Genomic DNA, 15,552 nt, shown 5'->3' on the forward strand with positions numbered 1-15,552 from the left:
ACGATATATATATCACCACTTGAGATGTCAGATGAAGTACAAACTGATAGATAAAGTTATAGTATACAGCTTAGTTAAACTTAAGTAGATACATGTACCTATAAACAGTCCTCTTAGGATAAATGATGTATGGAGAATACGTCTTACATACCAATTAACAAATCAGGAAAAGCTAAATGTCATATCTAGAAAAGTTATTAGTGAAATCATTGAATTTTAATCATAAAACACATTTATAGATTTTAAATCTTAGATGATAACTACCTAGAGTCTATATAACTATTAATATCCTATATATATATATATTGAAATCTAATTTACAGAGAGAAATCTTTCCAATCGAAAGCTAACGCATAAAAGGCTTATGTCGTTTCAAATTTGCAGTTAAATACATTTTCACACAGAAAATAATGTGTTCCAGTGTAGAACACGATATTTTGCATATTAACAGAAACATGATGTTTTTTCACGATAACACAAATTATGTTACAATTACAAAAATTCGTGTGAGATATAACGCAACTAATTGCGATATAAACACATAATATTTTTGCGTTTTCTAACAACACAAATACGACGTGTTGTTAACATCAAAACTGTTTTTGTTTAAACGCGTTACTGTGGTGTGAATTCATGTTGTTATAAGGAGTTCCGATCCTTCCAATGGTACTATGAAGGACAAACGAATCATTTAAGTTCACTTACAAGTTTTTTATACGGTATTCCACTTTTATGCTGTGAAATTGTTGAGTTTACTAAAATATCCAGTTATATATATGTTGTATAAAACTCAATAGAAATATTTGGTACAAACTAACACATCTGTGTTCTGGTTTGTTACTTCATAATAATTATGTTCTTTTAAACTTGATGTTCTGGCCATTCAAAGACCTGAATTATTATGTCTTGTAGGCCTAAAGTTTTCTTACACCATGTAAAAATGTCAGTTTCAGTTCGCAGTTGGATAAAATTTCTCGTTAATGTTAAATGTCAGTTACTTGCAGTCAGAAAAACCAAGTCATAATTTGTGTTATTAAGTTATATGTATTTTAATTAAAGTAACATAAAAGTTATATTATGCTGTGTATAACTTATCAGATCATATATACAGTTATATTACCATGCTCCATGCTGTAAAACACGTTTTCGTATTTACAACCGTATAAAGGTTATCCTGTATCGTATATAACTTTTCTGGTCATATCTGTAATCATTCCAAAGTATTTCTGGTGAAGTGAAATGCAGTCATATAAAAATGATCATACATCGAGTCATATCATACAATCGAATCATAACCATACTCTGTGAGGTAAGATACAGTTTCGTATTTACACTAACACGAAGCTTAAACAATGCGTACAGATGCAGTTTTTCCACCTGCAGTCAGGTTAAACAAGATTAGCAGATATCCAGTCTGAAGAGCTACTAACTCGATGGTAGATTCCTGGTTGATAATGTTTGGCACATGAGTATCCAGCCGACACTATTCCAATAAGGTACCAGACCCCAAAGTGGTTCACCACTAGCGGGCCTCCTGAATCTCCCTGAAAGATGAAAAAAACAAAACAAGGTTAGACACGAAGCTACAATATAAAACAACACGTTTTAAGTACATAAAATAAGTACACATTTTTCTCTGTGATAGTTTAAGGGCATCAAACTTCTGTACCTCATTACCTGGATGCTAAAATTCGATAGTATTTTTTCGATGCTTAATGATAGTAGTTCCTTATGCTATATCCATGTAATTGGAACTAAATAGTTTTCACTGAATTGTTTCTCGTTGTTCTTACGTAAAACACACAGTAAATATGTTACAACTATGATATACTTGAAATATAAGTTTGTGTTCTTGTTAAACACAAAACTACACAATGGGCTAACTGTGCTGCGCCCACCACGGGCATCGAAACACGGTTTTTAGCGTTTTAAACCTGAAGATTACCTCTGAGAGGAGGGGACAGAATTATCAGCACTTATTTATACTTACCTGACGTATCAATTCAACGCATGGAAAACACATAAGGGCCCCTAGAGTTGATATGATGGGTTAGTTCAGAATATCGAACCCTATGTCAATCTTCAAGGGCCTGACGGTAAATTTGAACAATTGGTTCAGGATTGACTGGTTATAAGAGGACACACACACACAGACTTTGTCAAGTCATGCACACAGTATTTTGTCTCCATTAGTAATAATCCAAAATGTGTAAAGTTTCTGTTTTTTTCATTTCGCGCGAAGCTACTCGAGGGCTATCTGCGCTAGCCGTTCCTAATTTAGTAGTGTAAGATTAGAGGGAAGGTAGCTAGTCATCACCACCCACCGCCAACTCTTGGGCTACTCTTTTACCAACGAATATGGAATTGACCGATATAATATAACGCCCTCACGGCTGAAAGGGCGAGCACGTTTGGTGCGAGAGGGATTCGAACCCGCGACCCTCAGATTATGAGCCGAACGCTTTAACCCACCTGGCCACGTCGGGCCAACATGTAAGGAGCAATCAACGTTCATTAGAACTGAAACATCTTATTGTATTGTTATTGGTGTTGTTTTAATATATGGCTTATTACTGTCGCTTTGTGTTGCGCCTTGTCCAGTGTGAGGAATCGAACTCCGGATTTTTAGTGTTGTAAGTCCCGTAGATGTAGCTGTGACCAATCAGGAGACTTACCGGACTGCTATTAACCTCTCAGTGTTACAGAAGGAGTTCTTTTACTGCTAAAATTAAAATTTTAATCATATAATTGATCCAAAACTTATTGGAAAAAAATGTCGTGAATTCGTTTTTCTATTAATTTCTTTTACAAGCAAATTACTGACAATAAACTGATAACAAAAACCTTTAATTAAACGGTACACCAATTCTCTTGAGACCACAACTAATAATTAATTAATTGCACCCTCTAGTTATTGCTGTAAATCAGATAATCAAAAGGAGCGTTCTTCGATTTAAATAAAAGTTAAGCATTTATCAAAAAAATTATGTGCAAATAGATAAACGGATTGTAAAACTCTTTGAAATATTTTTCCGTGTAAATTTATAGTTGTTAGCTTGTTTTGAATTTCGCGCAAAGCTACACGAGGGATATCTGCGTTAGCCGTACCTAATTTAGCAGTGTAAGACTGGAGAGAAGGGTACTAGTCATCACCACCCACCGCCATCAGTTGCGATACTCTTTTTCCCAACGAATAGTGGGATTGACCGCCATGTTATTACGCCCCCACGGCTGAAAGGGCGAGCATGTTTGGTGTGACGGGGATTCGAACTCGTGAACCTTAGATTACGAGTCGAGTGCCTTAACCACCTGGCTATTTCGGGCCATTTCCACTTGTCTCGTGCTGAAATAGATTTAATTTAATCTTATCTTGTACTAAATATATAATGAGCTTTATATTGGTGAAATGATTAATAATGAATTTACACGAAATTAATGTTTAAAATCCTGGCCCCCTTCCCCAGTGGCACAGCGGTATGTCTGCGGACTCACAGCGCTAGAAACTGGGTTTCGATATCTTTGGTAGGCAGAGCACATATAGTACATTGTGTAACATTGTGCTTAATTCAAAACAAACAAACCTACTTGAAAATCCTGATTTGTGTTCGATTCCCGTCTCTCACAAGCAAAGAAAAGAACCATAGAGGAAGTAAGTGTGAGGGTGGCTAATATTCATTCTTCAAAAACAATTTAAACAAGATGGTAGGATGGAATTTATACCATCACTGCATAATTACACAGACAGGAGTTAACACGCATGCGCACATAAAAGATTCAATTACAATTGAATTTAACTTCTATTTTCGTCGTTTAACATTCTTCTACTATCTGTCTCTGTTCCATTACGTATGGATGACGCAAGTGCCGTAGTTTTTATAAAAAAAACGATACTAGACATCCACACTAATAGTGTTCCTTTACTCGTTTATTTTAATACAGTGTTTCAATAAACATTTGCAGGCTGTATTTATAACCTAGTTCTAAATACTGTGCGGTTTCATTTGTTTGTTTGGTAAGGAATTTCGCACAAAGCTACTCGAGGGCTATCTGTGCTAGTGCTAGCCGTCCCTAATTTAGCAGTGTACGACTAGAGGGAAGGCAGCTAGTCATCACCACCCACCGCCAACTCTTGGGCTACTCTTTTACCAACGAATAGTGGGATTGACCGTCACATTATACACCCCCACGGCTGGGAGGGCGAGCATGTTTAGCACGACGCGGGCGCGAACCCGCGACCCTCAGATTACGAGTCGCACGCCTTAAAACGCTTGGCCATGCCGGGCCGTGCGGTTCCAACTGCAATATTTATTGTTTATCTCTCTGACTAGTAATTCCTGTTTCACTCAGTACTCAAGTTTTAAAAGAAACATAAACTTTATGTAAGAAAGCTAACTTGAAGGATCAACAAGAACCTTATTTATATTAGAATCATGATTTGAAAAACAACAACAAAAATTACTTCTGGTTGTTGATAATACTTATAAAAACGGATATTTCATTTGAAACAATGTAACGTTAAAGAAGTTGACTGACAATATTGTTTTGGTTTTTCAGTTATGACGTAATAAAAAAACCCAGAAGAAAGAAACACACGAAATTCAAACGTTTTACTATGATAGTTACACACAATACTAAAAAGTTGTGACTCAATCATTACGTAGATACTGTTCTCAAAGGAAACACTGTATAGTATTGTACAACTCTGATGCGACTCGTAATCTGAGGGTTGCGGGTACGAATCTACGTCGCACCAAACATGCTCGCCCTCCCAGCCGTGGGGGCGTTACAAAAGGAAACTATTCGTTGGTAGTAGTATGGTGATGACTAGCTGCCTTCCCTCTAGTCTTCTGCTAAATAGGGATCTAGCCCTCTAGCAGCTTTGTGTGAAATTCAAAAACAAACAAACAAACAAAGCTCTGATGACCTATATTTAAAACGTTTCGAAGAACAACCTGAGCCATACCCACACAAGCAGTGCTGCCGTCTGCTGGACCATAGTTTAATTACTAGTTTTAGGTTTTTAAACTTATATTTTACAGATTTTGTGTTTCAGCTGAAAGAACTAATAATACCAGTAGACACTTTTTAAAATGTCTTTTTATAGAAGTTTTTAAAACTTTCTTTAATGTTTTCATGTAAAAATAGAGGTCGCTAAGCGCAAGCGCATATAAACGTCAAATATATATATCAATTTAAATTTCTCTAATGTCCCTAAGATTTAATAAAAGAATGTTTTAAGCTTTAAAATATATTTCGTGTTTTATTATTTTTCCAGCTTTAAACACTTACATGCTTATAATTTAAAACGACTATATAGAAAGTTTAGTTTTTATAAATGTTATTTATTTTGAGGTTTAAGTCTTAAAGCTTTTATGCTTTCTGTTTTTAGATTTTACTATTCTATTCAGTTTAATTGTTAACGTCTTTATTTATAATTTTTCTCTAAGCCTAAGTGTAACTTATGAGTCACTAAACCAGTTCAGTTTGACTATAATAAATATTATTTACTCAATATATGTTTAAGAGTGTATAGGTACGTAAAATACGACTCGTAGTGTTAATCCTTTGGGTCCTGCGTTACAGCCCTGGATTTCGGAGCTTGATCCAAATCTTTGTAATACAATAAAATATTCCCTAAACGTTTAAGCTGTGGGTAAGTTATAAGAGTGACAGTCAGTATAGATGGTGAGGACTGCTGACTGGCTGCTTTTCTTCTGGTCACTAGTTCAAACTTAGGGACTGCGTAAAAACAGCCTTAATAGCTTTGTTATAAATATAAAATATAGATAAACAAACAATATTTTATCTTCTGTGTACGCAAAATGATGTCGTGTTAGATATGTTATCAAACAGATTACATCAAGTACGTAAAGTCCAAGTGGAAGCTGTTTAAAAATAGAGCTACTTGAGCTTGACTAAGGAGCCACAAAAGACAGAAAGAACTTTGTAATATCCTGACACTTCATTGTTGATTTTAAATAATTGGAACTGTTTACAAATATCGACAGACTTACTTGTTACAAAGGGGTTACTCCGTGATATAACAACAGACTAACCTGTTCAGAAAAAAATGTGTTTTTCCCATGATATAAAAACAGAGTTACTTGTTACGGGGCTCTGGTATTACATATCTACAAAATCAATTTTTATGAAGTTCTGTAAAGATACACCAAGACTTACATCTAATGAGATTTGAGATGGGTTTGCAACGTTAAATCTGCACTTAAAATCACGTAATAAAGAGAAACGTAGTAAATTGTATATGAAATAGCTACGCCTCAAGTCACGTGTGTAACGAAACCAATTTAATAATTGGAGACAAATCAATTGATTTTAAGAATTGCAGTCAAGGTTTAAAGGTCTTGGAGTTACAGTTACTGTAGGTTTCATGCCCAGGCGAACGTACATAGAAATAAGGCCCTAATTTCCAGCAAACATTAGTAATAACGACAAAGAGTTTGCGCAAACTCTGACAAACTCTGACAATATTAAATATATACGACAATGAAAAGACAGCTTAGCAGATTTTCTCAGATAATTACTGATAGTTTGTTGAATGTATCAGAAATACATCTTGCTTTTGCCAAAGTAACTGACAGGAAGTATTTCAAGGTATTTATTGAATACAGTATCGTATCATATGCCTTTATTTATTACTATGTTTTAGAACAAAACGAATGTTGACCGAACATCCTACCTGACAGGCGTCTCTGCCTCCGAATTCGTAACCAGCACACATCATCTCTTCGTGGATATGGATCTGGATTCCTTGAAGACTGTGCCACATTTCGCAAACTTGGTTGTTGATAACCGGGACAGGCACATGTTGTAAAACTTTCGGACGGAGTTTCGACCCTGTATAAACCATATATTTTACATTAATCACCTCGAGAACGTGTGATATAACATTGTTATCACACACTTAGCACACCTCTCACTTATGCCCGCACTAGGACAGAACAGATCAGTAGCAACCTGGGTAGTCAGATAATTAATCAATGCATTCTATTCAATATAACATTTTATGCCACTGTGTGGTCCTAGTTAGAACTGTACGTTAAAAAAATAAATACAAGTCTATATTAATACCTAAGTTAGACTCTAGCTTCGGTCTATGGAGTAAGCTTGGTTTGATTTTGATAGCAGTTGCTCCAGTTAAACATGCAAAAGACATTTTTTTTACAAATATTACACTGTAATTAGAACGAGCCTCGGTCTAAACCTCTCTGAGACGATATACTGTTCACTGTAACATTTGAACTTGATTCAAAAATGCTTGTAGTTTGGTTAAAATCCAGCTGTAATTTATTTTTTTTGTTAAACGTTGAGCCTCAGAATATATAACGCTAAAATATGAAATTCGAACCCTGTTGTGAGTAAAGTACATTTAGATACGTTGTTAAAACCATGTTCCTGTGTCCTCATCCTAAAACCTACACACACACAAACTACGTACGTGTTCTATATGGATTCACGGGCAAAATGAAACATATTTCGAAGGAAAAGTTTTTAAGTTATTTTTTATCAAACATTAATTTATCAAAAAGAGGACGGTTCCAAGATTAATTTTTAACTTTTACAAATGGTGCTGATAACAGACTACAGTAATGAACGTGTGTTTGTGTTTTGTCAGCGCAAATCCACACAGCTGGTTATCTTTCCACTACCTGAAACCAAATTCCGGATTTTAGTTTTGCGCGTCTACAAGGTCGCCCCTAATCCACTAAGGTGGAGAGACATTTTCTGAAACCTTTTGTTAATTTTGTTATTTGAAGGATTGCTTTTGAATTTCTCGCAAGGCTACACGAGGGCTATCTGCGTTAGCCGTCTCTAATTTAGAAGTGGAAGACAAGAGGGAAGGCAGCTAGCCATCACCACACACCGCCAACTCTTGGGCTATTCTTTTACTAACGAAGAGTGGAATTGACCGTCACATTATAATGACCTCACGGCTAAAAGAGTGAGCATGTTTTTGATGTGAGAGGCATTCGAACCCGTGACCCTCGAAGTACGCGTAGAGCACCTTAACCACTGAGCCATGCCGGACCGGTAAAATGAAAACGCTTCTTGCACCATTTTAGCTATATAGTAGTAAAGAGATAGAAATAACTGGTGTGAAATCACAAGGAAATGTGAAACTGTGAAAACAGTTATTAAGATTTAGAAAAAATAAATAAAATCCAAGTAAAAACATGAAATTATAGGATAAATAATTTTCATTTTTATATTAATAATAGAAAGAATATAATTCTAATACGATTTTAATTTAAAAGGAAAATTATATTAACTGGTTATATTTATTTTTGAACGTTTATAATATACTTAATTTATACTTGGACTGTATTATGTGTTTATATAATTGGAAAGTACATGTATTTAATTTATATTATTCACATTTAGCTGAAAAGTGGTATTTGTACATTTTTGGTTATAGATTCTCAGTGAAACTACTTCCTGTAATATGACCTTCGAAGTCACAAACTGTAACAAGAAATTAATGAAACAAAAAAAGGTGTTTACTTTCAATACTGAAACTTTCATGTGTTGCAGAGCCTAGAATAGCCAAGCGGATCAACGCGTTCGACTCGTGATCTGAGGGTTGAGGGTTCGAATCCCCGTCGCACCAAACATACTTGCCCTTTCAGCCGTGGGGGAGTTATAATGTGGCGGTCAGTACCACTATTCGTTGGTAAAAGAGTAGCCCAACAGTTGGCGGTTTGTAGTGATGACTAGCTGCCTTCCCTCTAGTCTTACACTGCTAAATTAGGGACGGCTAGCGCAGATAGCCCTCGAGTTGCTTTGCGCGAAATTACAAAAAAACAACAAAACATTACTGTTATTCCGTAGTAATTTTAGCGTTCCCTTGTCATCATGATAGAAAAAAAGATACCCATCGTAACCAACAAACACTTCTAGTACTGCATATTTTTGTGCTATTTTTTATGCTCTATGTGTTGTTGTTTTTTTCAAAAGAAGTTTGTATCGAGTTTAAATTGTACTTACATTATCAGGAAATGTGTTAATATGGTACATAAAACTTGGCTAATTTAGTTTTACAGGTAGTTTTAGGACTATGTATGGTTGTGTGCCTTGAAAATTCATATTCGGCACAAAATCTAAACTTTTAAACAACCTTTTCTTTTGCCATTTTAACTCTGTCCTAGTTAATGCAAGACTTTTCACTGTTAATTGGTAAAACTATATTGGCAACTTTCTGATAACCTAACGTCATTCTGATTATAATGAGTGCTTGAAAACAAAGGATACGAGAAGGCCTGAGAGACATGATTACCTCTAATGCTCTCTTATATCAAATCTGATATTCCACTTCAGGTATTGAAATATTATTGAAAACAAGATAAATATGTCACATATATATCGCTTTACATTTCTCACCAAAGTTGATAGTGAATATTTCTCACCAAGGTTGATATAATTGTTGTTGTTGTTCGTGTCATTGTTGGTCATACGCAGTTCCATTCATTTTTATTATTGTTGTTGCTGTTCGTGTCATTGTTGGTTACACACAGTTCCATTCATTTTTATTATTGTTGTTGCTGTTCGTGTCATTGTTGGTCATACACAGTTGCATTCATTTTTATTATTGTTGTTGCTGTTCGTTTCATTGTTGGTTAAACACAGTTCCATTCATTTTTATTATTGTTGTTGCTATTCGTGTCATTGTTGGTTACACACAGTTCCATTCATTTTTATTATTGTTGTTGCTGTTCGTGTCATTGTTGGTCATACACAGTTCCATTCATTTTTATTATTGTTGTTGCTGTTCGTTTCATTGTTGGTTATACACAGTTCCATTCATTTTTATTATTGTTGTTGCTGTTCGTGTCATTGTTGGTTACACACAGTTCCATTCATTTTTATTATTGTTGTTGCTGTTCGTGTCATTGTTGGTTATACACAGTTCCATTCATTTTTATTATTGTTGTCGCTGTCCGTGTCATTGTTGGTTATATACAGTTCCATTCATTTTTATTATTGTTGTTAATGTTCGTTTCATTGTTAATAATGCATAACTGTGTCTAGAATTAGAATAAGACTAGAGTTTTAAAAACAAAATGTGTACATTTAAACAGCTTCCAGCTCCTGGTGTAAATTTCCTGAAAGTACCACTAGCTAAATATATGTCATTGCGTTGCTGTATTCAACTAATCACAAATAAAGTTTTGTACCTGGTTCCAGTGCACCCCAGCCAGTGACGTAAGCCATCTGGCCAAGGAAATCTTCTCCTTTCTCAGGAAGACAAACAGGACGCATGTTGGCCCTATAGTGAATCGGATGGTCCAGTATTAACACTGCTACATCGAACCTGTCCGCTTGTGGGGTGAACCTAAAGTTCGGGTGTAGTCGGACCTCAGTCACACCAAACATCTCGTTCGGTAGTCCTTCTATTTTAGAGTTTAAGACATAGTCTCCTAGGTTTACTTTGATTTCATATGGTGACTGCTGTGCTCTGGAAAATGAAATAAAATGTTTGATAGTGAGTTAAAGAACTGCTGCAGAAAACAAGACAGAGTAAATTTAGTAAGTTAAATTTGTTGGGCCCCGGCATGGTCAGGTGGTTAAGGCGTGCGACTCGTAATCTGAGGGTCGCGGGTTCGCATCCCCATCGCGCCAAACATGCTCGCCCTTTCAGCCGTGGGGGCGTTATAATGTGACGGTCAATCCCACTATTCGTTGGTAAAAGAGTAGCCCAAAAGTTGGTGGTGGGTGGTGATGACTAGCTGCCTTCCCTTTAGTCTTACGCTGCAAAATTAGGGACGGCTAGCACAGATAGCCCTCGAGCAGCTTTGTGCGAAATTCAAAAACAAACAAACAAACAAATTAAATTTGTTCGTGTGAAGTTAAGCACAAAGCTGTACAATGGACTATATATGCTCCGCCAACAACAGTATCGAAACTCGGTTTCTTGCGTTGTAAGTCCGCAAACATAGAGCTATGGCACTGGTGGCACAAGTAAAAATAAACCGCAAACACAGGCGTAAATTAATCCATAAAACTTACCATCAGGCTGTCTAAATCTCTGTGGTTGCCCAAATCTAACTGTTAATAGTATAAACAACAATAACTTAAAGTACAACAATTTTTACCAAAACGTTCTTTAATCTACAACAGATATGATCACAACAACCATTTTGAACATTATTTTGGCATTACGTTTAACTTTCAGGAAGGTTATACGAAGTTTATCAAAATTTTAGAATTTACACAAAATATGTGTTTTGGACATAGGTTCAAACATTTTATTCATACTTTCGTCTTACCCTGTCCACTTAACGTAAGAATACACCTGTCATATGGACAAGACGGGTAGCATTTTGTATTAGGGGGTGGTAAGACCAGCACATATCATTCTTGAAAATCGATTGCGGAAATAATAAAAAACAATTATAATAATGATACTGACTTCACAGACTTTTTATCGAGCAAGATATTAAGTATAGATGAAGATATGGCTGCATAGAACAGAATCGACGTATCAATGAATATTGGCTAAATATTAGATAACTAACATTGCACTTGTAAACAGCTTAATTTGGAATACGTTTAGAAGATTTATTTTGGTTTGTTTTGAGTTTCGCTCGAAGCTAGACAAGGGCTGTTTGTGCTAGCCGTCCTTAATTTAGAAGTGTAAGACAAGATCGAAGGCAGATAGTCATCACTGCCAATCGCCAACTCATGGGCTACTCCTTTACCAAGGAATAGTGGGATTGATCGTCACATTATAACGCCCCATTGGCTGAAAGAGCAAGCATGTTTGATGTGACGGGGATTCGAACCCACGACTCTTAGATTACAAGTCGAATGACTTAACCATCTGGCCATGGCGGGCCATTTAGGAAATACTGAATCAGACTGAAACATCAGGTAGCTAGTAAGGTTTGATGTATATTTTACACAAACTAAAATTTTCATCATTTTATAGTGACAGCGAAGCAAACAAAAGCGTTAATAACACTAGATAGTATATAGTGACACCTTTGATTGTACTTGAGTTATATTTTGCTCTAATTTGTTAGTGGATATGATTTATTTGGAGTCTCTGCTATTTTTCACCCTTTGTTTTCTCATATTAAGCAGTAATTGGTCTACACCATTGGGCAAGACAATATAGCATATTTTTCTTGGTAATTAAATCTTGAAGTAATTTTACGACTAATTTATCAATACAATTAAAGGGTTCACTTACTCGTAATTTTCGACTTCGTGTGTGTGTGTGTTTCGTATAGCAAAGCAACAAAGAGCTATCCGCTCAGCACACCGAGGGGAACGAACCCCTGAGTTTAGCGTTGTAAATCCGGAGACATACCGCTGTACTAGCGGGGGGCTTTCGACTTTGTAAATTGACGCTAAAAGAAAGCATCTATCCCTAAAGCTTCCTTGGTATTATATACATTTTGTATTCTTATATGACGTAACCACTATCCCTAAAGCTTCCCTGGTATTATATACATTTTGTATTCTTATATGACGTAACCACTATCCCTAAAGCTTCCCTGGTATTATATACATTTTGTATTCTTATATGACGTAACCACTTTTTCGTCATCATGAATATTTTTAAGTAAGGCTAAACTTTCGTTGCAAGTAAAACTTATACCGAAATTTCATCACGTTCACATTTATAATTAATATTTACAACATTTAAAGGCACGGCATGGCCAGGTGGGTTAAGGCATACGACTAGTAATCTGAGGGTCGTGGGTTCACGTCCCCGTTGCACCAAACATTCTCGCCTTTTCAGCCGCGCGGACGTTATAAGTGACGACCAATCCCACTATTCATTGGTAAAAGAGTAGCCCAAGAGTTGGCGGTGGGTGGTGATGACTAGCTGCCTTCCCTCTAGTCTTACACTGCTAAATTAGGGACGATTATCGTAGATAGCCCTCCAGTAGCTTTACGCGAAATTCAAAAACAAACAAACACAATATTTACATTGTGAGTTATTCATGGTAGTTTTTTTTCTTTCTACCATTGGTTGCATTTTTAGTACTTGTCAATATCCTTTTTAGCTGCTTTCCTTAACGTTCCACTCAGTCTAACAGAAACTGGTGTTCATCACAATAACAGCGTGGCCTAAGGATTTCGAACATTTCGAACGAGATAAAAATTCAATTTCAAATAAAATTGTAGGTTTTTCAACAATCGTTGGAAGCAGTCGCCAGCACTTTGAATTTGGAGCAGCCAGTGGTACACCAAAACTAAAACGAGGTTGTATTTTTTTCTTTGATTTTCCTTATGATATGGCTAAAGAAAACAGGAAAACAGGAACAAAATATTTCCATAATGGTTCATTTTGTCTGTAACTAATAAACATTTTGTTGATACAAACGGTGTCAAAAGAAGTGAATACTTTTAAACCTTAAAGCAAAGTCAATGTATTTGGTTATTTCTATGCTTATTAACAATCAATACATATAATGTTTGTTTTCAAGTTCAGAAAGAAGAACGTGCTTAGCCATGTAAGGACAGTTTAGTCACGAGTAATAGAAACGCTGCTACTGTCTGCACCCAGTAGGAATGTTACAGATTAATCCCACCCTACTTATCTGAAAACAAAACAATCAATCAATCCTGTTTTAATTCAGTAATACATTTTCACTAAGGAAGAGAGTTATCGAGTGAGCCAGTGGCGCAACGGATAACGCATCTGACTACACGTCAAATCTGGGCTGACTTGCTGGTTTCGTTGTAATTTATGAATTTCAGCCTCGTCGTGTACCTGGTAGATATCTACTAGAGGGAATATCTTATAGTTTGTTTGGTTGTAATTAAACAAAAAGCTACGTAATTAGCTATATATGCTTTGCTCACTACGGGTATCGAAACCAAAGTTCAAGTATTTTAAGTCTTCCGACATACTTGAAGTGTAAGAAAATCAATCGACAAGCCAGAGTTATACGAAACATTTTTGTGATAATTTACTTAAAGGATATTGATGGATTTGTTTCATTATCCTTGCTTGGAATTTCACTGTGGTTTAATAAAGGCATACACAAATTTTGTGTTCGAGCCTTTCGGTTGGCACAGGGCGAATAACGCCTTGTGTATGTTTTTTTTTTTTCTTTTGAAGTTCACGCAAAGCTACACAAGGACTCAACAGGATACTTAGGTAGGGATAATTTAATAGCAAAGGATTATGGGATTCGATCAAAAATCAGTTTGATATGATGCACTTTAATTATCAGTTTTTGAAAATAAAACTCTCTTAGAATTAATATTAGTAACTGTTCGTAATATAAACCTATATAAATAACCATTAATTATGTCTTGAAACTATACTAATAATCGATAATTATTAACAACTTGTATATGCAAGTAACCGTTAATCGTGTAAAGCCCATACAAGTAACCATTAATCGCATAAATTCTATACACGTTACCGTTAATCACTTAAAAACTTTAAGAGTAATTGGTAATAATCTAACACGCTAACATTGTGTGAAATACATTACTTGATCGTAATGAATTTATCTCACAGCTTATGTATTAATAGCAAGTGAAGTTGGTAACACTAATCAGTTTCTTGAAATATACCTGTGTTTGGTTATTTATTTATTGTTTGTAGTTAAGCAGAGAGCTACACAACAGCTATCTGCATTGTGTTATGGATATTGAAACCGTGTTTTTTAATATTATAAGTTTTCGTACTTACCGCTGAACCAATGAAAACAAATACTGGTAATATTTCTTTCTAATTGATGGAGTTTGTTTTAATGGACTTTCTGTATTCGACAAGGAAATTAAATTCTTAATTCCATCGTTGTAAACACCAATGTGACTCGGCCGGTTAAGGCGCTCGAGTCGTAATCCGAGAGTTGCGGGTTCGAATCTCTGTCACACCAAACATGCTCGTACTTTCAGCCGTGGGGGCGTTATAATGTAACGGTCAATCCAGCTATTCGTTGATAAAAGAGTAGCCCAAGAGTTGGCGGTGGGTGGTGATGATCAGCTCAGCTGTTTTTCCTCTAGTCTTACACTACAAAATTAGGGACGGCTAGCGCAGATAGCCATCGTGTAGCTTTGGGCGAAATTCAAAAACAAACTAACTCCAAAGCAGTGGGGAATAATTTGGAGAAAAGAATTCATAACTAAGCAGACAATGTAGCAAGTACAACAAATTATTTTTAGGATCAAGATTTTTCTCAAAATCTAGAATGACGCCGAGGGCTGTGTTTAAAGAAATGGGTCCAGCTCAGTTGATTGTTTAGTGGGTCGGGCTGTGTTGTTGAGGTAACTCAGCTTCCCGTTATCGCCAATAAAAAAACAACAAGAACAAAAACCTCGCTGCCCACGTTAAAGCCGTAAATGACGGTCAAATCCAACTATTTGGTTTGACAAGAAGAGCTGATGGTGCGTGATGTTGATTCTCTGCTTTCCTTCTGACCTTTCATTTCAAAATTAGGAATGGATAGCAGATAACCCTCGTGTAGTTTTATACGAAGTTAGTGCAATGAAATACGTGCTAATATAACACTGAACTAGTTGTTTTAGAACTAAGCTAGTGGTTTCAGTCCATAACACAGATAGGGT

General features: G+C 35.9%; 1 protein-coding gene across 1 annotated transcript in view; it reads right to left on the reverse strand.

Moving 5' to 3' along the window:
* Window positions 1-328: 328 nt before the first annotated feature.
* The window catches only part of LOC143224838 (serine protease 33-like), a 40,262-nt gene continuing 25,038 nt past the window's right edge, over window positions 329-15,552 (reverse strand). Inside the window, exons 6-8 of the mRNA XM_076453194.1 lie at window positions 10,191-10,471; window positions 6,698-6,855; window positions 329-1,544 (exon numbers count right to left, since the gene is read on the reverse strand). Of these exons, the coding sequence (XP_076309309.1) occupies window positions 1,389-1,544; window positions 6,698-6,855; window positions 10,191-10,471 (595 nt within the window). The 3' untranslated portion in view covers window positions 329-1,388. The remainder of the gene's footprint in view (window positions 1,545-6,697; window positions 6,856-10,190; window positions 10,472-15,552) is intronic.

This window comes from Tachypleus tridentatus, chromosome 9 (genome assembly GCF_004210375.1).
Source record: "Tachypleus tridentatus isolate NWPU-2018 chromosome 9, ASM421037v1, whole genome shotgun sequence".
Lineage (NCBI taxonomy): Eukaryota > Metazoa > Arthropoda > Merostomata > Xiphosura > Limulidae > Tachypleus > Tachypleus tridentatus.